Consider the following 22,029-nt stretch of genomic DNA (forward strand, 5'->3'; position numbering starts at 1 on the left):
TGTAATTACTCTGCACCGCTAATCTTGCTGAGCTGTTGATGGATGTTTTTGATCACCCTCAACGAGCTGTTCGGCTTTCAATGCCCCGTCTTCCCGTCTACTCAGTACAACTGTGCCATCTGGTCCGTGCGCTGTGCTGTCCTGCGCTGGCCCCACCTCGCGGCATGGATCCTGGATCGCCAAACGGGAACATTGCGATTAACCTTGCGACGACGCGATGCCTTCGGTAAACGTGAGCCAACTTGTGGCAGGCACCTGTGCCTTCCCATTCCAACGAAATCAGCTGCAAACCTTTTTGCTGCCGATTTAACGCGACCGCACAACCCCGCTGGTCCGCCCACCTGCATTTTGAATCACCGTGCCGATTCTCGTCATTCTTTCTTCTTTCTCCGGCCAACATCTGATTCCCAAACCGGGCGCAAGCGATTTGATCGTTGATTATTTCATCGTTGCGCGCGTGCATTCCCGGTGCACTGCTTTCCCGATGAGCAACACCTACCACGAACACATCCTCAGCCCTTAAATTCGCAGGCAGCCACTGCCATTTCCAATACCGGCCAATTCCGGCTTCCCCAATTTACGATTCGCGACTCGCGCTGCCCTTTCTTTGACTAACGTTATCGCCAATCCGTCATTAACATCGCGATTACATTTACACCCGGCTTTCGAACCCGGGACATTCAGCCATCACTATGGCGACGCCGAACTCGACGGCGCTGATGTCCGACATCGAACCGGCGAGCTCGCCGCCGGCCCATATCGAGAGGTCATTCATGACCGCCCAGACCGAAGATGACGATACCCGAATGATGGCGACGCCGGAGCCTTCCGAGCGGCAAGGTCGCGGTAAGAAGCGCGGGCGCGGAGGCGGCGACGACGGTCCCAATGGCAACCCCATTGGCAAGATCAGGCACCTGAAGAAAGAAGACGGCGAGCCGCTCTGGCGTAAGGACATCCAGTTCGACTTCCTCAAGGCCGTGTTCGACAATGAGGCCAAGGTGTTCACAAACAGCTACGAGAAGGATCGCATCGGCAAGCAGTGCTTTGCCGACCTCTACATTGATACCATGTCCCGAAGCAGCAAGACCAGCAAGGTCCTTCGCGACAAACTGCTTAGTGATCGTGAAGCCGCGAAGGGCATGGCGATGGTTTGTCTGTTGGTCAACATTGGCCGGATGAACACCACTCTTAACTGTGCGTATTGCTTTCTCTCTCTTTCGGCCTTGCTTCTCGCTTTGCTTCTCGCTTTGTTTTTCTTTCTTTCTTTCTCTTGGTTTGATCAATCCCCGCTCTTAATGCTGACGGCTTTCATCCCATTAGTCTTCCCCGAGATGCGGGCCCAGCTCCGCACATACCACGCGATTCCTTCACTGCAGGCCCGGCAAGACCCGCACGCCTACAAACAACTTCAAGATGCCCCCCGACTCAAGTCCATCCTCAAGGGCGGCTCCGACGACCGCATCGAGCCCTCGTCCCTCGACGACATCAAGGCCCTCGATGTCCCGCGGACGAACCCCGTGAACCTACTCTTCCTCATTTGCCAGGCCGCCCCCAAGATTGCAGAGCTGCACTTCCCCCCGTCCCAAGAGTTCCACGACCTCGTCATGAAGTTCAAGTACAGCAGCGAGAGCCGTGCCCGGGCGTTCCTCTGGCTCATGTGGTTTTATCTAGAGTCCGACTTCACCGAGGAAGGATGCGAGGAGAACCCGTTTGGGGCCGGTGTGGACTATGGCGTCGACGTTGCGAACCAGGGCGTCCCGCGCCTGGAGCTGCTGTCGGAGGAAGATGCCGCGTTGGAGAACGTTGACACACAGGAGGAGATTGACTTTGGTTACGCCAAGCAGAAGATGCGTGCTAAGATTATCGAGGCCGACCAGCAGTTCATGGCCGACAGCCAGACGAAACGTGGCGGTGGCCGTGGTCGAGGCTTCCCAGCTGGCGAGGAGGTCGGCCCGACCACAGGCATCCTGCCGAGAATTCGGCCCTCCAAGAACGAGAGCGACCTCGACAGTGTCAGATCGACCCCGCCGCCCCGCGCCCTCGGCCGGCAGAGCGGCGTATTCGGGAGCATGGGACGGCGTGGCCCGCACTCGCTCAAGTACCAGGTCTTTGACGGCTCGTCCCCCGCTGCCGACCGCATGATGGAGGGCGTCGTAGCGCGCAAACCCCGCCCGCCGACAGCCCACCAGATTGCCGTCGAGCGCAACCGCTCTCAGCGCGTCGAGTACATTCTCGACCGTGGCATCCGCCGCAAGCATCATCAGGCGCGCAAAGACCGACGTGGCGACGGCGCGGTTCTCCGTGCCCTACCGCGTCTTGCCCAGATGCAAGACCCCTTCGAAGATAGCGATGATGACGAGATCCTGCCGCCCTCGCACAATGGCAAGCAAGGTACTAATGGTGCCGGGGCCAGCGAGAACAGCAAGAAGCGCCTTCGTGAGCGTGGCTACGGCGGTCTAGCGCAGCTCACGGACGAGCCGGACGATTTTGGCGAGCAGGCTAGCTCCTACGCCGCTGCCTTCCGCCGTACTGTGCGTCGACTCGACCGCTGGGAGCTCCACGAGGGGCCGGAGCTGGGCGTCATCCAGCCCGTGAAGCGGCCCAAGCCGGCCGGAAGCCGCCGGGCCGACAACGACGAAGACGACTTTGACGATGACGCCGACGACTCGCCCTCCAACAAGGACATGCTCATCGACCCGGCCGAGACAGAGGAGGAGAACGAGAACGACGAGATAGAACTCGTCATCCAGGCCCGCCGTCGTGGTTCCGGGCGTGGTCGAGGCCGGGGTCGCGGCCGTGGTAGTGGACGTGGTCGTGGACGCGGATCGTACCAGGCCAATGGCCGCGCATCATCGGCTCTGTCGCAGTCGCAATCACAGTCGCAGTCACGCCATCAACAAGCACGTGCTGCTACGGTCGACACTAATGGTGATACACCGATGGACGACGCGGATGACTTGGATGAGGTGGATAAAGGTCTACTGGGTCTTGGCGACGGCGATGATGGTGACGATGGCGATGACAATGGCGACGAGCACGGTGATGAGAATGGTGATGGCGACGGCGATGGAGACGGTGACGGTGACGGTGACGGTGATGAAGGCGAGGATGAGCTGGATGATGTCGACAAGACGCTCCTGGGTATGGACGGGGACTCGGACTCTGAGTGAGGGTCTCGTCTTGTTGTGGTGTCTGCCCGGCCGTTGTTTTTTGGCTGTGGTTTCGTCGGGGTTTCTCGACTAGCTGATTTACTCGGCCCTCAGCAAGTGGTCTGTACTTCTTCAGCGAACCGCGGCATCGCAGTATTTGCCTTGCGTTATACAAGCAACCAGAACGGGATTGCTTCTTTTCCTTTCTATCTCTCTGCTTTTCTAGCTCGTCTCTCTGTCTCGGAGATGGCCACACCGGCCCCTGGTTATCTTCCTATCTATATGACGTAGCCTAGCCACTACAACACTGGGCATCAAGACAGGAGCCTAGGTATTACAAGCAGAGTTCACAGACAGGGTTTTTCTTTTTTCTTTTCTCTCTCGAATTTATTCGAGTAGACGGACGGACGGAATAGGGCGGGGTGGGGCGTCAAAAGGCTGGGAATGAAAGGAAAGGAATGGAAAGGAAAGAGCCTGAGATAGGGTAGAGCGGAGATTTGTATTTGTAAGAACAACAATGTTTTGAGTTTTTGTAGGTCTTTTTTTGCCGGTTTTTTACTTGAGTTGTGATGGTGAGTGGTGATGAGTGAGTGAGTGGTGAATGATACGGTGAATGGCAGGCACATGGTTAAAGGTGAATGGCATAGTGAATGGTAAGTGGTAAATGGTAACTGGTAAATGGTCAATATAAGGCACAGTGACTGTCCAGTTCGGGGGACAAGAATAAAAAGAGAAAGGGCGTAAAGTACAGCGTTAAGGTGTTAACGGGAAGTAAGATCGTCATGGAGATAAAACGGAAAGGGTAGGTTATAGAGCCAGAGCTAGCTCGTGTGCCTGTGTATTAGCTAATGTAGTGGTTTTCTTTTAGGTTTACTCTGCCTTCTTGATTTGCAGTTCTTGTCTATACGTCCAGGCCTCTAAGCGGTTTACCGTTTGACTTATGAGTTTTTGGCTTTAGTTTACTTTACTTCCCTGTACTTGACTTGACTTTATTTGGCTTAACTTTATTTTAGTTAACATCCTTTAACGTCACCTCGTTTCGATCTGGGTTGTCTTAAGTTGCGTTATCTTAAACTTTACACTGTCTCTTGACCCCTTTGCTTATTATCCTGCATCGTGTTTCTTCTTCCGTTTCTGTATTTATTAATTTGCTACCGCTTGCTCAACCTAGATCTACTTCTTCTTAGTCTTTTCAGTCCGGATCCTGTGTAGCGGGCGGGTATCAATCTTGCAGCTGGACTGGACGCTGGGATGTTTAAGAAATGAGAACCTCTCTATATTTAATGCGCCCGTAGAGATACCAACTAGGAGAGGATGGATGGTATAGTCCATTAGGGAGGTGTAAATATCAGGGATCAGGGTATGTGACGACAGGTTGTCTTTAAAAGATCCCGAGGTGTATAGCGGTTATACCGCTGGATGTGTTTTTTTTTTAGCACAACCTTTATCCTAGGAGTTAATATCTTGGATCCTCGGCGTTGAGATGGTACAGCACCGGCTGAGTTTAATATCTGGCGGATCGGTTGGTGTTGTTGCTTGTTCTCAGGACTATGTCATGTCATGGTGGTTTGTTCGGGGTATTCTCTCTCTACCAACCATCTACCAACCATCTACCAACCATCTACCAACCCCGCCATCATCTCCGTAGATAACCCCCCGTTATCTCCTTTTTACCTCTTCCTCATTCCCTCTCTTGTCCCTTATTCCCTCTCCCTCTCTTGTCCCTTATTCCCTCTCCCTCTCCTGCCCCGCCCCCGTCCCGGGCGCAGGCGCCCCAACCAACCACCCCACCCCCGAAACAAGCGTCCCCATCGCCGCCTCCCTCAACTGATCCCTCTTCCTTACCCGTTCCGTCCCACCACTACTCCCCATCCCCATCTCCCCCGACGCCGCCGACATCGGCCGCGACAGGTCTGCGCTCCCGCGCGCACTGCCCTCCGTGTCGTATTCATATCCTGACCCGGCGGGTATTGCCTTGTTTTTAGCATTAGTATTGGTGCTGTGAGCATTCTGATGCCGTGTCAGCCGCCCGCCAAGACCGCCAGCAGCAGCAGCGGCTGAGGAGCGTAGACCGGAGAGAGCAGAGAGGTTGCGCTGGGCGGAGAGCACGCTGGCGCGGCTGAGGTCGAAGAGGGACATGGGAGCTGCGTCTTCGTCGGTGGCGGCTGTGCGGCTGGGGCGGCGGGCGTGGGAGGATGCGTGGGATGCATGGGGGGCGGGTGCTCGGGAGGGGAGGAATGTGCGGGGTGGTTGGGGTTTTGAGTTGGTGGTTGTTTGGTTGTGGAAGCCGCCGGGCATGACGGATGTGTGGTTGATGCCGCTGCCGGGACGGACGAGACTGTCGCCTCGGGCGTCCCACTCGTCTTCTTCTGCTTGTTCCTCGCGCACGAGGACCTCGAGTTCCTCCTCGGCGCGGCGGAAGGCGTTGACGATTTCTTGGAGGTCGGACACCGGCGCGACGCGGAGGGCGGTGGCGAGACACTCGATGCGCTGCTCGAGGTGGCGCACGTCGGCGTTGGCGCTGGAGAGGCCGCCGCCGATGCCGGTGGTAGAGCCTGGGAGGGTGTGTGCGTTGCGGCGGTATTTGCCTGCTTGGAGGGCCGCTTTCCAGGAATAGTCGTCGGGGGTCTGGCTCGCGGGGTTTGGGGTGTCCGGGAGACGGTTGACGACGTAGGAGTAGGCCGTCTCGAAGTCGTCTTCGGCCAGGGCTGCGTCGATGCACATGGCTGTGATGCGTTGCGAGGCCGTGAGACGATGGGCGGATTCTTCTTCGGAGGTGAGGGGGGTGATTTTGGTGGGGGCTGTGAGACCGGCTTCGACCATGTGGGTGCCGAGGGAAAGGAAGTCGTGGAGCTGCGTGTAGCTCTTGGGATTTTGCTCGAGGATCTTACCAACAATAGATATTGGATCGGCATGGACGCGGAGCACTACGGGTGTGAAAGGCTCTCCTTGCTTGAGAACGAGGCGGTAGTCGCCGAGGGAGTGTGTCGCCCGGAGCAGGGCCTCAATCCTCTTCGCGTGAGCGTCTGACTTTTCGATCGTCTTGGGGAAAGCCTTGATCCTGTGAATTGTTAGGAGGGATGAACGGGATAGGACATAGGGCAGACGTACATCTCGTCACACTTCTTGAGACCACCTCGCGTGCGATTCGGATTCGAAGCATTGTCATAAGCAGTCATCGCCGTCGCAAAAATCGTGTCCTGCAAGAGTTTCCGATCCAGGGGCTGGTCTGTACCGTCCTCATATATCGACCGCGCAAGCGAATACCCTTACCTCACCAGTTAGCACTTGATCCTGATCCATCTATCGTGACGGCAAACCTACGAGTATTCGACAACAACACCTTCAGCACCTCCACCTCCAAAAACTCCCGCTTAATCTGCCCAAACACACCCCGCGGCACCCCCTCCGACGACCAACTATCCTCCGCGCCCCAGTCCCGCAGCCACAAAATATCATCTCGCGCCTTCATCCAAAACTTGTCGTCCGTTTTCGGCCCATTGTTGCCCAGCGTGTGAATCAGCTTAGAAAACTCGGCTTTCTGCTCCCGCTCGTCCCGCAACAGCGCCAGCTCACCAGCCCGCCGAATCGTGCACGGGCAGCCGGCCTTGGTGAGAATATGCGCGCTGAGCGTGAGGGCTTGGAGGAGGGCCGTAGAAGCGTCGGATGGTGTTGTCAAAGGGTTGAAGGCTGACAGCAAATCGTTGCGCATATACGTCGTGTTCCTAGCGATGGCGAGGTCCTCGGGAATCTGTTCCGTCAGCGGCGGAAGAACGGCTAGTTCGGAAGTCAGCGGGGATATCGGCGTCAGGTCGCGGAGCTCGGCAACTCGACTGATGATGTTGTAGGCACCATCCAGCGCGTCCAGGGATGCCTCTGGGATCAGATACGCCGACGCCAACGCCGCACGCGCATAGCTCCCCTCCATGTACTCCCGCTGCGTGTCACTCAGCGTCAAGGACCCCCAATCCGCCAGATCCGCATCGCCCGACCCATCCCATTGCTGCACCGCGTTGACGGCTATCCTCCAGTTCCTCGACGCTTGTGTCGTCAACCAACGCAGCACTTCGTCCCACCCGGGACATGGCACCTCCTCCACGCCTTCTGCCGTCTCTTTCCCGGCCGGCGGCGACTCCAATGTATCCCGATGCCTTGGTTGCTTCCACCTCTTATCCCCCGTCAGCCACGGCCCAATGAGCCCTCTCAAATCCCGTCCCACAGCCGCCAAACCGTTGGCGTGTGTTCCGGTGTGGGACAGAAGCAAGTTGACGGCAACTCGGTCCGGGAGCTGCTCAAAGTCGTGCAGTGCGTAGGAGATGGGGTCTTGCGGGTAGTATTCACAGTTTCGCCGGAGGAGGGGTAGGACGGCCGAGACTAAGAGGGAGCGTATGTGTGGCGAGTGGTTGAGGAAGGGGAGGAGCAGCGCTGGGAGCTCGTCGAGTAGCCCGGCCTCTTCGTCTACTTTGTATGAGCGGCGTAGGAGGAATAGCGAAAGGGAGTCTTCGCTGGCGGTCGAGATAGAGCTGTCTGTGTCTTGTGTCTCGGGTAGCGTCAAGGGAAGCAGCCGGAGCTTCCTGACCTTCTTGGCTGCTTGGTCCTCCTCGAGGTCCTCTACGGCTGAGCAATCTACTTCAGCATTCGTCGGGTCGGGGAAGTCGCCGCTTCCGAGATATCGGATTAGGTCGATGTAGCGGCTGGACGGTAGCGTTTCGGGGAGGTAGGTCAGGAGGATCCGGAGTAGCAGGTCTTTTCGGAGGACATTGGTGTGGCGCCCAGCGAGGGTGGTTAGGCTGTCGATGTCGCCGTTAACGGCGCAATGCACGGCCAGCAGCACCAGCTTGGCTGGGGAGAGTAGGAGTGACATTTCTAAATCTCTGCGGACGGAAGGAGGGGGTGCGGGTTAAAGGGATATCGGTGTTCTAGCGAACCGTCGCATGGCTGGTTTATTGTGTTTGAAGCTTCACAAATTCCAAGGTGACAACGACAATGAACACATTCTGGCTTGGCATTTGCCAGGTTGCAGGGGTTGGCCGTTGGGATGCACTCAAGCAGGCCCCGCCAATTCGAGGCCCACTTTAGCACTTACACTTGAACATACGACCAGTGATCTCTTACAGAGAGTGCTTCCAGTTCCAATCTTTCCTGGGGGTAGAAAGAGTGGGAGCAAGCCTGGAGGTCTCAAGTTATTGGAGTGTTAAGTTAAACTGACTTGAAGCTAACAGAGTCGAACCTTCTAATGGTTCTGTGACTTATTCCCTTGCGTCTTGCACACAGCTGTTTTTGGCCCAACATGTGCGCTATACATGCTTTGTCCGTCAACCTGGTAATTTTTCATGTTTTCCATCGAATAATGGGGATAGTTCCCCAATGAGATTATGTTTACTGTGTACTGCAAGAGAATAGGCAAGTTGTCAGAGTAACTCAGGAGTTGGGCGAAATCGAGATGTGGCGCTGTGGCTGTCAATGTGGCGTAATGCCAAGAAAACGAAGCTCCCACTGTCTGTGCACCCAACTTCAACACCGACGACATCGAGCCATCACCCTGGCGCACACCTCGAACTGCCAATTCAAACACCAGCTCCGACACAGCCCGCCATGGCGTCCGGATACGGCTTGCACGGCGGTATGTACAGCTCTACAACCCGACCTCTTGACTCCCACCCCCCAATTGGATTCCCATCCCCTCTCAAGCCGTTAAACAAACTAACCGCTCCATCCCAGGCCCGTCCCGCTGCTTTCCCTTCTGGCAGGAGCTGCTCTCATGCTATGTGATCAACGCCACCGACGATGACGGCACAGGCAAGAAGCAGTGCGCCCCCGCCCTCGAAGACTACTACGAATGTCTCCACCACCGGAAAGAGGCGCGTTCAATCCCCTCTCTCCCCCACTCTCCCCGCATGCGAGATACCCATCGAACAAGCCCGATGGAAACAACATGACGAACGACCCATACTAACATGATATGGATTTGCTGTTACAGGCTGCCCGAGTGAAGCTGCTGCAAGCCGCATACCGCCAGGCCGAGGCCAAGAAACTACAGGAGAACCCACCGAGCGCGGGGCAAATACGGAATCTGGGACTACTCGACAAGGAGGAGGACACAAAGAAGGTGCTGGGGAGCTAGAGGGCGAAAAAGGGGGCCGACGATAAATCCGATCGACCGATTCTCTGTGTATATCCGATTTTCTACTACTACGATGGGGTGGTCTCCGTTGCCGACCGGGCTATGTGCGGAGGGTGGATTGAATGACCTACCAGCCATGGTTTTTTTTTCTGAGCAAGCAATGCGGGTTTCAGATCTGTGCATTTTGGAAATTGGTGAATGATGTCTAGGTTTCGTCTCAATCAGTGAACGTCACGGGAGTGTCCCCCGGGGCACTGGTATGTTCTAACGGGCATGTCCCTCTTACAGCTACTCCTGGTCGCGGAAGGCAGGAACGGACCATCCTTCTGCTTGCGATAAACTTACACACCTACTGTGCACTCTTTTTTGTTCATGTGCCAGTAGTGTTCTCGGAACCACCTCCAACTCCCTTGTCTTCAACATTCCCCTTCTTTTATTTTTGGGCACTCAATTCATTGGTTTGATCCTAGGCCCGCCGTTGGCTCTTTAAGACCGCATTTTGGCTTGCGCGTTCCGATCTGAAGACATTATGCCGTATCTTCGTGGGATCGAAGTGTCTTTGAGCACGAAACCGAAGAACGAACCGATCCCCGAGTATCCCCATCCAGAAGGCGTATCGGCGCAACTACTCGAGGCTAGCGCAAAGCAGTGCAATGGAGGAGGCTTGAAGCTTAGGGCCGGGCCGACGGTCTCAGTCTACATCCCCTCCGTCCCTGGTCAGTTTTATGCTCTGCGCTTGTTTTGAACATGGGCTCTCTCGAAAAACCCAACGACCACTTACAATACAACTACTAACAATCATCCCCAGAAACCCAATTTGCTCTGAACTACAACATCAACTCGACGCCGCCGGAACCGTGTAAATACATCTTCTTTCGGCTGTACGTCAATGCCCGTCCCATCGCCTCGTGGGGCATCGATCCGGGAGTTCAAACACATGGCAAGGTAGTCAGGTCCTTCTGGGCGCCCAGCGCCCGGTGCAGCAGTTGGTACAGCGATCAAGGGGCTGATTCTGACAAGATCGAATGCCGAACCTTTGTTTTCCTCCCCGGTTTAGAGCGCCGGTCCGTGGCCGAGGACGGCGGCGTCATCGAGGTCCAAGTCTTTCGCGCAAAGAATCGCATCGTTCGTACGCCGAAGTTGGAGGAATACCGACACCGCGAGAACTATGGAATCGCGTGAGTCCCCTTCCGTTCCTGTCCTACCCACCACCAAACACTCTCGTGGTCTGACTCGGCCTGGTAGTGAACCCAGCATGGGACTTTTACCGCGCCCACAAGAGGCGCACTTTTACGATTGGGTTCTCGTGGACCCCAAAGACGCTCCGTTTGTCACGTTTCGGTTCCATTATCGCTCGTTGAAGAACCTACAGGATCTGAACCTCATCCCGACGAAAGAATTGGAGCTTCTCTGCACCGCCTCCCCGAAGGCCGTCCGGGCATTCGCCGCTAAGCATACGCCCGGTCTTGTGAGAAAGGAGCCGGTAGATACAAAAGAGTCGGGAGGACAGTCGTCTGGGTCAGACAACACCAGTTCGGACGGCGCTGTCTTCCATGACTGCAAAGAGAAGCCGGACGAGAACGAGAACCGTGAGGACGAGGATACCAACAACTACTCCCTCAAAAGCCCACCGGAGCTCTTTACCGCCACCCTACCCAACGTTGCTATCCCTCAGCCTAGCAAGGCCGCCCGTGACGGGCAGATGGAACCGTATTCTCGGCGGCCTTTGCCAGAACTACCTGGGGATGACCCTATCCAACTATCAAGGCGATCCTCTGCTTCGTCTGTTAGGTCGCGGGCCGTATCCATCGCCGCTTCGCTCAGAGAATGGGTCGAAGGTGAGAGTTTCAACCCCGAGGAAACAGAGCTCGGAGTTGCGCAAATCGTACAGATCCCACGCACAAGCCCCGTCATTGCCCGTGTTCATGGCAATGACAAACCTGAGGCAGTCGAGTCCTCCGAGTCAGATTACGAGACATCCCCGATTGGCTCACCAGACGATACCCTCCGTGTGCGAAGGATCTCTCCTCGACGCTACTTACCCATGACCGGCAGTGGACTCGAACGTGGAATGGCACTCCTGGCATCGCCTAAACAAGCCGCTAGTCTGGACAAAGGGGAAGAGGGCAAGGCATTGCATCCGGGCGCCTGTGGCTCCGACCCCACCCTTGTTGGATCGGCAGGCTCGACGTCTGCCGCGCCCACTCTTGTGGAGGCTGAGGAACACTCGTCGTTCACGCCCGAGCGTTCCAGCGGTATGAGAGCGCGGGATGGTGAAAGCCACGACGAGAATTCCTGTCCCGAGGGTAATACCGCGACTGCTGAAGCGGGTAACAGGAGCCATCGTAGGTCGTTGTTTTCTGGATTTCGTAGGAAGAAGAACCGGACCAGCGGCTCGCCGACCAGATCGCCGCCTGGTGGTCGTGGAGAACGCGGAGGAGACAGCGAGGGGCCAAGCCACGGCAGCATCGTCCAGCGGGCGGTGCGGAACTGGAGATAGGAGCTAGAATACACGGAGACGTTTATTACTTTTAGACCGGAACAACTGGCTACAGTGGCGTTAAGGGATAGAGAAAGGATTTGCGGTTCCTGGTTTTTGCCCTTAGTTTAGTACAGGGCCATGTTTGGCGTAGTTTGTTGCATGGAGCTCAATAGATCAAAAAGCAATTGAACCTTGAATTTTTCACTTCCTTCGTCCACCACTAGATTGTCCGCCATCAAACGGCTTGGTTCAGACCTACCACCACTTCTCAAATGACACCCTCTCCGGGTCCATACCAAACCCATCTCGCGCCACCAACGCCTCCACAAATTCATCCGTCATCGTCGGAACACCACATACGTATACCACCGCGTCCTCTTTATCCTCCTCCCCCACCGCTTCTTCCACGTCCTGTACTGTCATCCTGCGTCTTAAGAGGGGTATCTTATAATTACCACCGGCAGTCAACTCAACTTCCCCCTTCTGACTCCCTGTGGCAGAAGCAGTAGCATCTTCTCCGGACCCCGTCACAAAAAGCCGTACCCCACCCTTCACCCGTCCGCTACCAAACACAGCCGCAATCCGATCCAGGAAAAGAACATCCCCGGTATTGATCACCCCCGGATTTTCCTCACCTTGTGGGCTGGGGGCTGGAGTGCTTAATCGAGGATCTTTCACGCTGTATAAAACCCTTACTTCTTCCACTTCCACTTCCACTTCCACTTCCACTTCCACCCGGTGTTTGTCAGCTCTCACATCCTTGGCCTGCTGCACGCCCTGCTGCTCGTTTATTGAACTGAGTATGCTTATTAACGGGTTGATACCCATTCCGCCGGCGACTAGGACGAGTTTGCGGAGGTGGGAGGGTGGGGAATGGTGTGCCGAGGCTGCTGAATTTGAGGTTGATATCGAGGTCGCGGCCCTCAGGGGTAGTAGGGAGGGTGGGGGAAAGACAAAGCGCCCGCCGACGCGGACTTGAACGGGAGTGTGCAAGAGGGTCGAAGCGGGAGAGAAGAGGTAGGCGGCGGTGGGGTTTTGGGGGGAGGATTGGATTGCTAGTTCTATGTAGGGGGTTGTTGGGGCTGTAGTTGCGGTTGGTGTTGCTGTTGTTGGGTGGTTGGGGTCTTGGTCTTGAGTTGCGAGGTAAGGTTGATTGGATAGGGCGAGGTTTGGGGACGAGGTGATGGTGAAGCCGCCTGCTTTGGTGATGTTGGTTTCTGGGGGGAGGTGGAGGTCGACCCATTGACCGGGGAGGAACTAAAACGGGTTTCAGTTTTGTGTTGTTGTTTTTTTTTCTGTTTTTTTTGGGGGGGGGAAGGGGGGGATAAAAAAAGGGCCGCTCACGGTTATGCTATCATTTTCTGCGAGATCAAAACGGAAGAGACGGATTGTGGGAGAGACTTGGGTTATCTTTGAGATTGTGACAGTGTGGAGGGTCTATGAATCGAGTTAGATGATGTATGAGGTCAACCATTGAGATGTGAGGGGGGAAAACAAACTGCATCGCGGGGCTCATGAGCTGTTCGCTCGGTATGGCTTTGTTTGGTCATATTAATGAGGGTTGGATTGGAATCTAGTCGATGGAACTTAAGACTTGGGCTGCCGGGAGGTTGGTACTCGGCGTGTTGCTGTGTCAAAGGAGAAGGACTGTGGTAACCAGCTCTTTGGAGTTGAGGTAGCCCCACTTGTCCATTTTGCTGTCAACCACATTGTTATTCACATTGCCAGCTATATTGCTCATAGTATTTTCAATGTTGTTTTGATTTTGACAAAAGATTATATTTCTCTATCTTCTCTCTATCTTCTCAATAACGATAGATATCCAAGGGTGTTAACATGCCTGGATAGCGAGCTCCTAAGTATATCTATAAGGTGTTAATATAAAGTACCATGTTAGGAAGAAACTCGGCATCACTCTGTGTTTCCAAACAGACCTATTAGAAGCCGCCGTGGCATAACGTAGAGCATTTTACAATGGCCAACGCACATGGCGCGGCATTAACTACAAGCGGGGCATGGCATTGGACGGGTGGTTAATTGTGTTCTACGGACTTCAAAAATGTATCTGTTAGATGTTTTTATTCTACTTGTTGCGTGGGCAAGAATTCTCAGAAGACAGTAGCAGAACACACTGGGCGGAAAAATGTTATCACCTGGGAACGCAAATTTTTATTCGGAACAATCACTGGCCCCAGAAAGATGTGGAAATGGCTCAAGAGGAAGGAAGCACGCATTTTTTTCCTTTGTGCCTTTTGCTATGTACGTGAAGGTTGGTTCCTTCCGGTTTGGGACCCACAGTTGTAAACGGGAAGCCGGCTGGCCCACAGCAGCCTAGGCTGGCCGTGATCCACCTGTGGGTGGCACCTGGAACCTGGAGTTGGTGGCCCAATCCTGGGAGGTACCGCAGTCCTGGGGCCTGTGGTTGCAGCCTCGTGACACCCGTGTAGCCAGTGGACGCATTCACCCACTTTTGTCGTTTGACGATAGGAACAACGACGCTTCGTTTTCGTTACTGCCGTTTGCGCACCCGGGGATGCCGCGAACAGAGAACAAAAGAGTCACCGCAAATCACTAGGTCGACACTCTTTGTGAACTGTGTCTAGTATGCGGACACCCGCTTTTATCCCATCACTTTCCCATCGGAGGCTCCACCAAAAAACTGAAATGCCTTCCCCAGACCCACCGGCACCCTCGTTCAACGATCCGAACTGAACAAAACTTCTTTCAAGTCAACGCGCACCTTCTCCTTCCGCTCCAAAAAGCCGAACCCCGCTCCGCCGCCAAATCCTCAGAATGTGCAGAACCCGAAAGCGTGCGATTTTCGAGCGACCAACCCTAACTCTCCTCTGACCACGTCTCGGCGCAACACCGGGGCACCCCGGCACAATTCTCACGGCATCGCGGGGACTGAGGACTTTAGTCCCCTGGCGCAGCGTCAAAAGCCATGGGCGCAATAAAAGGGGTTTCCAGTATTCTTGTGAGTTTCCCCCTGCGAACTGGTAGAGTCGAGTCGCGTTGCTGACATTTAGTAGAATCGGTTCAGGCCCCAAACGCACGTGAACACCCTCGACTCAAATCGAGGATGTCCTCCCATCGCGCTTCAAACGAATGAGTCCCGACCTCGTGACGGCCCTTCCCCTTCGAAACGCCGAAAAACTCTCACCGACCATTCAGCCCGAGGCCCAGATGAAGAAATATCCGAGATCGAACACGACCAGGCATCATGGAGGGAGCCTCAAGGCAGCCAGGCAAGCTTGGCGCACTCTGTGTCTCCTGGAATTCCCGAGTACCAGACCGTTGAGGCAGCCGGAAAGGGTGCTGGCCGTTCTAACCGCCGCAGCCGCCGCCCGAAACCAGCCACTTCTTTAGCGGCAACCGGCTCCGAAACTGGACCAGGACCATCTCGTCAACCGGAGGAGGATATTGAGAGCTTTGATGAGTTGGCACCGGCACCGAGGCCCTCTAAAGATCGGCAGCGGACCGCTCGTCTGGTTGCCACAGGCAGAACAACATCAGACATATCGATTTCTGACCCAGCCGATGCCCACATCCTTCGGGGAGCCACCCGACCATCTGCCAATCGTTTCCGGAACTCTACCAACCGCGCCAACAAACGGTCAGCGATCAGTGCCAACGATCAGAAGGATGAGATGATTGAGGTCGACGGTGATGAGGGTGATGAGGGTGATCCCACTGGTGGATCTGTTACCGAGGACCAGAAACAGAAACCATCAAGCGCAAAGAAGGTCACCGTAGCTGACAGTACTGGCGCTGTGATCTATGGCGCTGTGTGTGAACCATACTACCATTGCCCACTCCCCAGTGACAGCAAACAATATCGTCTTCACAAAACCGGGGCTGGGGAGCTCAGGGTTCGCGAGATCTCTGGCGAATCGACCGAGAGGTACGATTGGCTTAAGATCACGGAAAAAGCAAAAAGTTTGGCGTACAACCCACAGTGTGACGTTGTGAGGGTCTTTTCAGCAGCGGAGAACGGGGGAATGATTAGAGGTGGCATGGTTATCAAATTCACCGAGACCTCGGGGGCCATGATGGTTGCCAACTGGGCACAGGAACATCTCCCATTGACCAAAGTGGTTGAGATGTCAAGGTACTAACGACCCCCTGTCCATATAAAGACGTTGCGACTTCCGTGTTAACATGATCTAGGGAAAAATTATGCGATATCTGGTCGAGGGCGCTTAAGACCGTTACCGACAGGTATCCCGAGTTCAGGGCGGCGTTGGAACAACGGGCGCACAATTCACCCGAGGCTATAAGTGCTAACCAAAGGAGAAACCTCCAGTCCGAGAGCGAGGTCACTGAAGAAAGGGAGAATCGGCAAGGCGCTGTGGCAACAGTCTCTCGAACCCCCATTCGGCAGCAGATGCAGGTTTCACCCAACAATTCAACGGACCCCCTTGCCCAAGGCAATGATGCCAAGGGCGGCCCTGTGCAAGAGCCCACCCGGGGGTCACGGTCTTTGAGGTCGACCCAGCGCGCCGCTGGAAATGCGGATGTCGAGGAACCCGCTCCAAATTCTCGGCCGCACTACCGCTGGTCGTACGCAAACCGTGATTGGGCGACCGACTGGAAGATGCCGCTGATGGTGCGGCGCACGACTGTGGATAAAGACGACATTCCCAGACTGGATGAAGGGGAGTGCCTGAACGACAACATCATCGGATATGGCCTACGATACACCATCGAGGCTTTATCTCGGGACGATGCCGATCTGCCCAAGCGTGTCTACATGCACAACTCGTTCTTTTACGAGAAACTCAAGGCACCAAGGGGTGAGATCAACTATGATGGTGTGAAGAACTGGACAGCAAAGGTGGATTTGCTATCCTACGATTTCATTGTCGTCCCTGTCAATGAGAACTACCACTGGTGGGTGGCCATCATCTGTAACCCGGGAAGGCTAGACCCGGATGTCAGAAAGGACGCCGACAAGAGCGACGGATCCCCCACAGCCACCAAGGGCCCCAAAGAACTGCCGGCCTCTGATGATGTGGAAATGCCTGACGCTCCGGAGCCCCGGTCCTCCCAATCACGGCAGTCTCCCGGACCCGATGACCTCCCGCCTATGGTCAAGTCGGATCTCATTGATTTAGTTGCTGACACCAACGATATCGGCAACAACGTCGGCAGCTCCCCTTCACGAGCTCGATCTAAGAAGTCGAGGAAGAGCAAAGGGCCGCCGCCGAGGATCTATGATCCCAAAGACCCCAGGATCATTACCCTTGACTCCTTGGGGTCAGCCCATCCTCTCGCTGTGGGTCACCTTAAGAAGTACCTTCTTGCCGAGTTTGAAGACAAGCGCAACAAGGTGATCACCGACATACCACAACAGATCGGGATGAAGGCCGTGAACATCCCAGTCCAGAACAACTTGTGTGACTGTGGCGTTTATCTTCTCGGATATATCCACGAGTTTCTTAGGAATCCAGACGGCTTTGTCCGGGAGCTTCTCAAGCGGGAGAAGCTCGAATGGGATTTCAACCCCTCCGGGCTACGCATTACATGGCGTGACATTATTCTCCGGGAGCAGCAGGAGTACCAGAAAGAGCAGCTCCGGCTGAGGGCAAAGAAAAAGAGGCCACGAACCACAGAAGTGAGCCAAACGCCAAAGCCGGAGACAGGACCGAGCCAGCCACAGCCAGCTGTTGGCCCTTCCAAGGGCTCAAATGGCGTTGGCATGAATGGGCCTGATTCCACATCGGCGCAGCCGGGCATGCCACAGGATGGCAAGGGGAAATCACTGCCTTCCGTGCCGGCCTCGGTCTCTGCCCACCCGTCGCCGAATTCTCCACGGCCCCGGCACAGGGGTGAACTTCCCGATCCAGAGACCCCACTCCCCTCTAAGGAGGTTGAAAATTCCCGGCCCTTGGCCGCTTCAAAGGCCGCCCTCCCCTTTGCAAAGTCTCCTGAGATCGTTGAGCTTCGATCGATATCCAAGCGCCCTCAAACTGTCTATATCTCGCAGGATATGGACTACACCAAGGGCTACCTGTCGCTGAAGGACAAGAACAGGAATGGCCATGACCACGATGATGATGATGACGACGATGACACACCCCAGTTCATCGGCCAGCTCCCCGTCTCGTCATCACCGTCACCTTTGGAGCGGGCCTCTGCTGCCTATGACCCCGGCAAAATGAAGCCTGGCATCGGCGCGCAGCCAAGCTCGTTCTACGCAGCTTCCCGCACCGCTGGACCCTCCGCCCGTCCAAAGTCATCGTCGTCGTTCCGGTCCAAGCACAACGACTACTCCCCACCCGTCGCAGCGACGAACACGCCCTCCGCAGCCACTCGCCGAGCCCACCAGCAGGCCCAGCCGCAGTCACATTCCCGGCCGCAACAACAACCCCCGTCGCGGACACCCGGTCCGGTTCGGACTAAGAATCGCAGTTACGCCGAGAGCCTGATCAAAACTCCGTCGACGTATGCGCAGCAGCAGAAGCAGAATCAGAATCACCCTGTCCAGCAGACGCCAGCGCAGAAGCATGCCCAGATGCAGGATGAAGTCAGGGCGCGGGCGCGGGAGAGGCTGAGTGCGAAGAAATCTTCTTCGAGCCATGGGAAGCGTGGGTTGGGACAGACGCAGGCACAAGCACAGACACCGCGGGGACAAGAGCCGCAGAGTCATCAACAGCAGCACACCACGGGCCGGTTTGTCGTCGATGATATTGATGATGATGAGGAGCTTAGTGATGGCCTTCTTTACGACGACAATGACGATGGGACCGTCGTTTATCAGAAGATTACTTTTACTCCCACTCCGAGTCCGCCCGATCGTCCTGCTGCTGCTACGGAGGATGATTTGGATGCGGTGGTGGAGACGGCTGAGGTCGTGAGGGCCGAGGTTTTGAGGGATGACTCCCCGATTGAGGTCGATGGTGAATGACAGGACAGTTGGTCGATTGACTCACTGGTGGGTGGTCGGGGAGTTTGTTTCGGTGTTACATGCATGGGGTTCATTTTCGGGCTGCTTTTTGCTCGAACGGGTTCAAGAAATGGCTAATTTCTTTTTTCGGATGGGCCGGTTGGGACGTTTATTCATGGAGTCATGGAGTGCGGGACAATGGGTGGATGGAAAACATACAAGCGGTTTTGATGCTTTGAAAGGGAGGTTGACGTTTCCGAGACCTAGGACAGCCGGACAAGTCTGATCTGGTCTAGTCCGGTCTGGCTAGGTCCGGTGGTCACAGGCGGTTTTGCTTGCTCCCTACCTTCTGCCGGTGGGATACTTGGACGGGTCATTTTCTGCCCCCTTCCCTTTTCCCCCTTTCTAGCTGCATTACTTTTCTTTCATTCTGTTTTCCTTTTTTCTCGAGTTGAGCCCAGCCTAGCGAGCCCCCATTCACACGAACCAGGCACATACAAATTTCGATGATTTTCTCACTTTGCAACTTGCACTTGCGCTTTGCTAAAGCTGGCTTTTGATTTTCTCCTATTCTTTTATGCGAGTCATGCCTGGCGCAATGGGTGAAGTTTCTAGACTCGGCAACTTGACAAGACATGAAGGGTGCGTGGATGCATGGATGAAATGAAGTGTGATGACCTGTCTAGGGAGAAGGCAAAGGTGTTCTTGTTGACGGAGCATTGCTAAGTTTGCGGGTGGTTAACGTTATTCGTGAGTAACGTTAGTTAGTATGCATTTTATGCATGCATGGATTGCGGGTAGACTGTAGCCTTTTTAGCATCGGCGTCAAGTGTGTATTTTCAAGGGGGAAGAAGAATAGAGAATCTGATTAAAGGTTGTAAGACAGTGTTTTGTGGCTATTCATTTGTGTGTGAGGGAAGGAGGGAGAGAACAAGGGCGTGTTGGTGTGCGTGCATATGAAGTGATAATGGGGTGGTAATGGTTATTGGGAATCTATGGTGAAAGAACACTCCCACCAGCTTTCGCAGGAGATATTTTGATTTGACAGCCTTCTTTTCATGAGAACTGATAAATGCTGTTCTCTATCTTGCCCATCCGCCCTCGGGTATTGACTACAATAGCAATAACATAAACCTTCCACATCGTACGGTTTTGATCACAACGCTTCAATTATGCATACCCCTTCCCTGTCTAACTTGACTCCTCTTCCTCATCCCCCTCCTCCTCATCATTGCCCTGCTTCTTCGACAGCAGTACCTTGGGCACCTCAAAGATGACCGCACCACACCGCCCTTCCTTCACGCTCTTCCACCGCCCTAGCCGCATCTCCTTGCCTGTCACCGCCACCACGCAAAGCCCGTCCCGACCACGCTCGCCCCGCTCGAACATGGCGATGTCGTTGACGATGCCGCGGACGATATCCTGGTTCGCCCCCTGTGCGTCGTCGCCATGGTCGTTTGCTGTGGGTTTTAGTATCCCGTTGGGTTTCGAGCTCGAGGCCGGTGGTGGTGTCGAGGGGGATGGTCCGCCCAATACGCCAACAACCTCAATCTTCCGTTTGTCCTCGCTCAGCCGCCACACCCGTACGCACCCATCCCAGCTCCCGCTGAGAATAACGTCGGAGTACGGGATCGTCCGCAGGGCAGTGATGCCGCGCGGCTGTGGCGCAGGCACGACGCTCGGGTCGGGGGTCTCGTCGGCGGAGGACTGGGACGGCCGCAAGGGGGGCTCGATGCCGTGGGCACGCGGGACCACGTGCAGGGCTTTCTTGCGCTGGATACTCCACAGCGCGAGATCGCCGTTGTCGCTGCCGGTGACAAAAATCTCGTCGTCGAGCATGGCCACGCGGTCCATGCTGCCCTCATGGGCGGCCGAGGCCGGATCGAGGCCGGCGGGGACCCTGGTCTTTTTGCCTTCACCTGCGCCGCCGCGGAAGACGAGCTGGGACTCCTCGGGTACTTTCCAGTAACGCGCGGTGCGGTCGCGCGCGCCGACGCTGACGCAGCGTTCCTGGGCGAGGGCGTCGACGTCGAGGATCTCATCTTGGTGGCCGAAGAGGGTCTCGACGTAAGCGAGTTCGTCGAGTGACCACACCTTGACGGTGCGGTCTTTGGAGCAGGAGAAGATTTGGTTGGTGCCTCGGCGGAAGGCGAGGCCTGTCACGGCGTCGCGGTGTTGGGTGAAGGCGCGGATGGGCTTGAGGTCGTCTGCGTTGTAGACCACCATACGGCGGTCGACGCCGCCTGTGACGACGAACTTGCCGTCTTGGGACGCCTTGACGGTGATGGGAGCCCCGGTGTGGCCTTGATAGGTCTTGTCTTTGCTTTTGCTTGGGTTGGCTTTGGCAAAGCATATCCGTTCCGGTCTCCGCTTGGGCGGCGCAGGAGGCTTCTTGGGCTTCTTCCGTGTTGTCTGTGGCCATTGATCCTTTGGTAGGTCTTGCAACCTCCATTTTGTGAGATAACCGTCCTTTGTCGTGGTGTAGGCGTATGGAGCACACACGGCCACTGAGGTTACCGACCCGGAGTTCCACCGGAATTGAGTGTGAGATGCCCCCTCAAAATTCAGTTCGGCCGCCAGCCGCCGGTAAACTTTGCCTTTAGATTCGGCTACGTCCTCTTGTAATCGCTCCGCGAGGAGATCTCGGTCGATTTCCTCCGCGTCGAAGGCATATTCGTCCTCCAATTCCACCTCCTTCTTGGTCTTCTCGAGGTAGCGCTGTGCTAACCTCAATCGCTTCTCCGCGGCAGTCTCTCCTTCGTCTCCAGACTCGTCTGAGCCTCCCTCGGAGTCGGTCCCGTTCCGGACGTCATCGTCGCTCTCGTCGCTGTCGATGTCGCTGCCCGATATGGATTCGTCGCGTTCAATTGCTTTCTTCTTGGGCGCGGCCGGAGGTTTGGCGGGGCCGCGACTTGGTGGTTTCGATGAGGCTTTCGACGTTGCCAATCTCTTTTTTGGTGCTTCTGTTGCCACAGTACGTTTCCTCTTCTTTTGGGCGCTCGGGGCTGTAAAAAAAGATGACATGATGGCGGTTGCAGCCCGTAGTGCTGGCTGTCGAAGCCGTCGTGTGCAACTTTTTTTTGGGATCGCCTTTCGCCTGGTCCTGCTCTCAAAATTTCTGAGCGGGTCTCTTAGAAAAAAAAGTTGCCTTGCATCGGTGGAGCAAGACCCCGATGCGACCGACGCCCGTGAGTGGACCTCTCGACCTGAAGCCACAGAGCCACATTCAGCCCCAAACGGTCAAGGTGGGCTGAGGCTGAAGCAGCCAAATGGTGGGGCTTTCGAAGCCTGGCCCTTTGGCGGGGTGGTGTCCGTGCACTCAGGCTGAAGCTCCAAGTGCGCGTTCCCTCCTGCCTGCCCGAGCTCCATCGTGTTGGAAAGCCGA

At 55.6% G+C, this 22,029-nt stretch overlaps 6 protein-coding genes across 6 annotated transcripts; 3 read left to right on the plus strand and 3 right to left on the minus strand.

The window, feature by feature from the left end:
• Positions 1-692: 692 nt before the first annotated feature.
• Positions 693-3,170, plus strand: C8A04DRAFT_34431 (uncharacterized protein; the record flags this gene model as incomplete). The annotated part of the gene is made up of 4 exons (XM_062782822.1): positions 693-1,194; positions 1,321-2,741; positions 2,886-3,051; positions 3,103-3,170. The coding sequence occupies 4 exons, from the start codon at positions 693-695 to the stop codon at positions 3,168-3,170; spliced, it is 2,157 nt and encodes a 718-aa protein (XP_062640614.1).
• Positions 3,171-4,874: 1,704 nt separating this feature from the next.
• Positions 4,875-8,013, minus strand: C8A04DRAFT_9252 (protein transport protein sec39; the record flags this gene model as incomplete). Its single annotated transcript, XM_062785414.1, has 3 exons — positions 4,875-6,210; positions 6,261-6,417; positions 6,474-8,013. The coding sequence occupies 3 exons, from the start codon at positions 8,011-8,013 to the stop codon at positions 4,875-4,877; spliced, it is 3,033 nt and encodes a 1,010-aa protein (XP_062640615.1).
• A 731-nt stretch (positions 8,014-8,744) lies between these two features.
• Positions 8,745-11,773, plus strand: C8A04DRAFT_9281 (uncharacterized protein; the record flags this gene model as incomplete). The annotated part of the gene is made up of 7 exons (XM_062785428.1): positions 8,745-8,772; positions 8,871-9,014; positions 9,140-9,258; positions 9,432-9,450; positions 9,765-9,989; positions 10,082-10,451; positions 10,519-11,773. The coding sequence occupies 7 exons, from the start codon at positions 8,745-8,747 to the stop codon at positions 11,771-11,773; spliced, it is 2,160 nt and encodes a 719-aa protein (XP_062640616.1).
• Positions 11,774-12,010: 237 nt separating this feature from the next.
• On the minus strand, positions 12,011-13,305 carry C8A04DRAFT_9236 (oxidoreductase NAD-binding domain-containing protein 1; the record flags this gene model as incomplete). Its single annotated transcript, XM_062785412.1, has 3 exons — positions 12,011-13,012; positions 13,100-13,192; positions 13,255-13,305. The coding sequence occupies 3 exons, from the start codon at positions 13,303-13,305 to the stop codon at positions 12,011-12,013; spliced, it is 1,146 nt and encodes a 381-aa protein (XP_062640617.1).
• A 1,394-nt stretch (positions 13,306-14,699) lies between these two features.
• On the plus strand, positions 14,700-18,665 carry C8A04DRAFT_25052 (uncharacterized protein; the record flags this gene model as incomplete). The annotated part of the gene is made up of 3 exons (XM_062779412.1): positions 14,700-14,732; positions 14,788-15,866; positions 15,926-18,665. The coding sequence occupies 3 exons, from the start codon at positions 14,700-14,702 to the stop codon at positions 18,663-18,665; spliced, it is 3,852 nt and encodes a 1,283-aa protein (XP_062640618.1).
• Positions 18,666-19,835: 1,170 nt separating this feature from the next.
• On the minus strand, positions 19,836-21,668 carry C8A04DRAFT_25053 (WD40-repeat-containing domain protein; the record flags this gene model as incomplete). Its single annotated transcript, XM_062779413.1, has 1 exon — positions 19,836-21,668. One exon carries the CDS (start codon positions 21,666-21,668, stop codon positions 19,836-19,838), a length of 1,833 nt encoding a protein of 610 aa, XP_062640619.1.
• Positions 21,669-22,029: the final 361 nt, after the last annotated feature.

The sequence above is a fragment of the Dichotomopilus funicola genome, assembly GCF_033296635.1.
Source record: "Dichotomopilus funicola strain CBS 141.50 unplaced genomic scaffold C8A04scaffold_4, whole genome shotgun sequence".
Taxonomy (NCBI): domain Eukaryota; kingdom Fungi; phylum Ascomycota; class Sordariomycetes; order Sordariales; family Chaetomiaceae; genus Dichotomopilus; species Dichotomopilus funicola.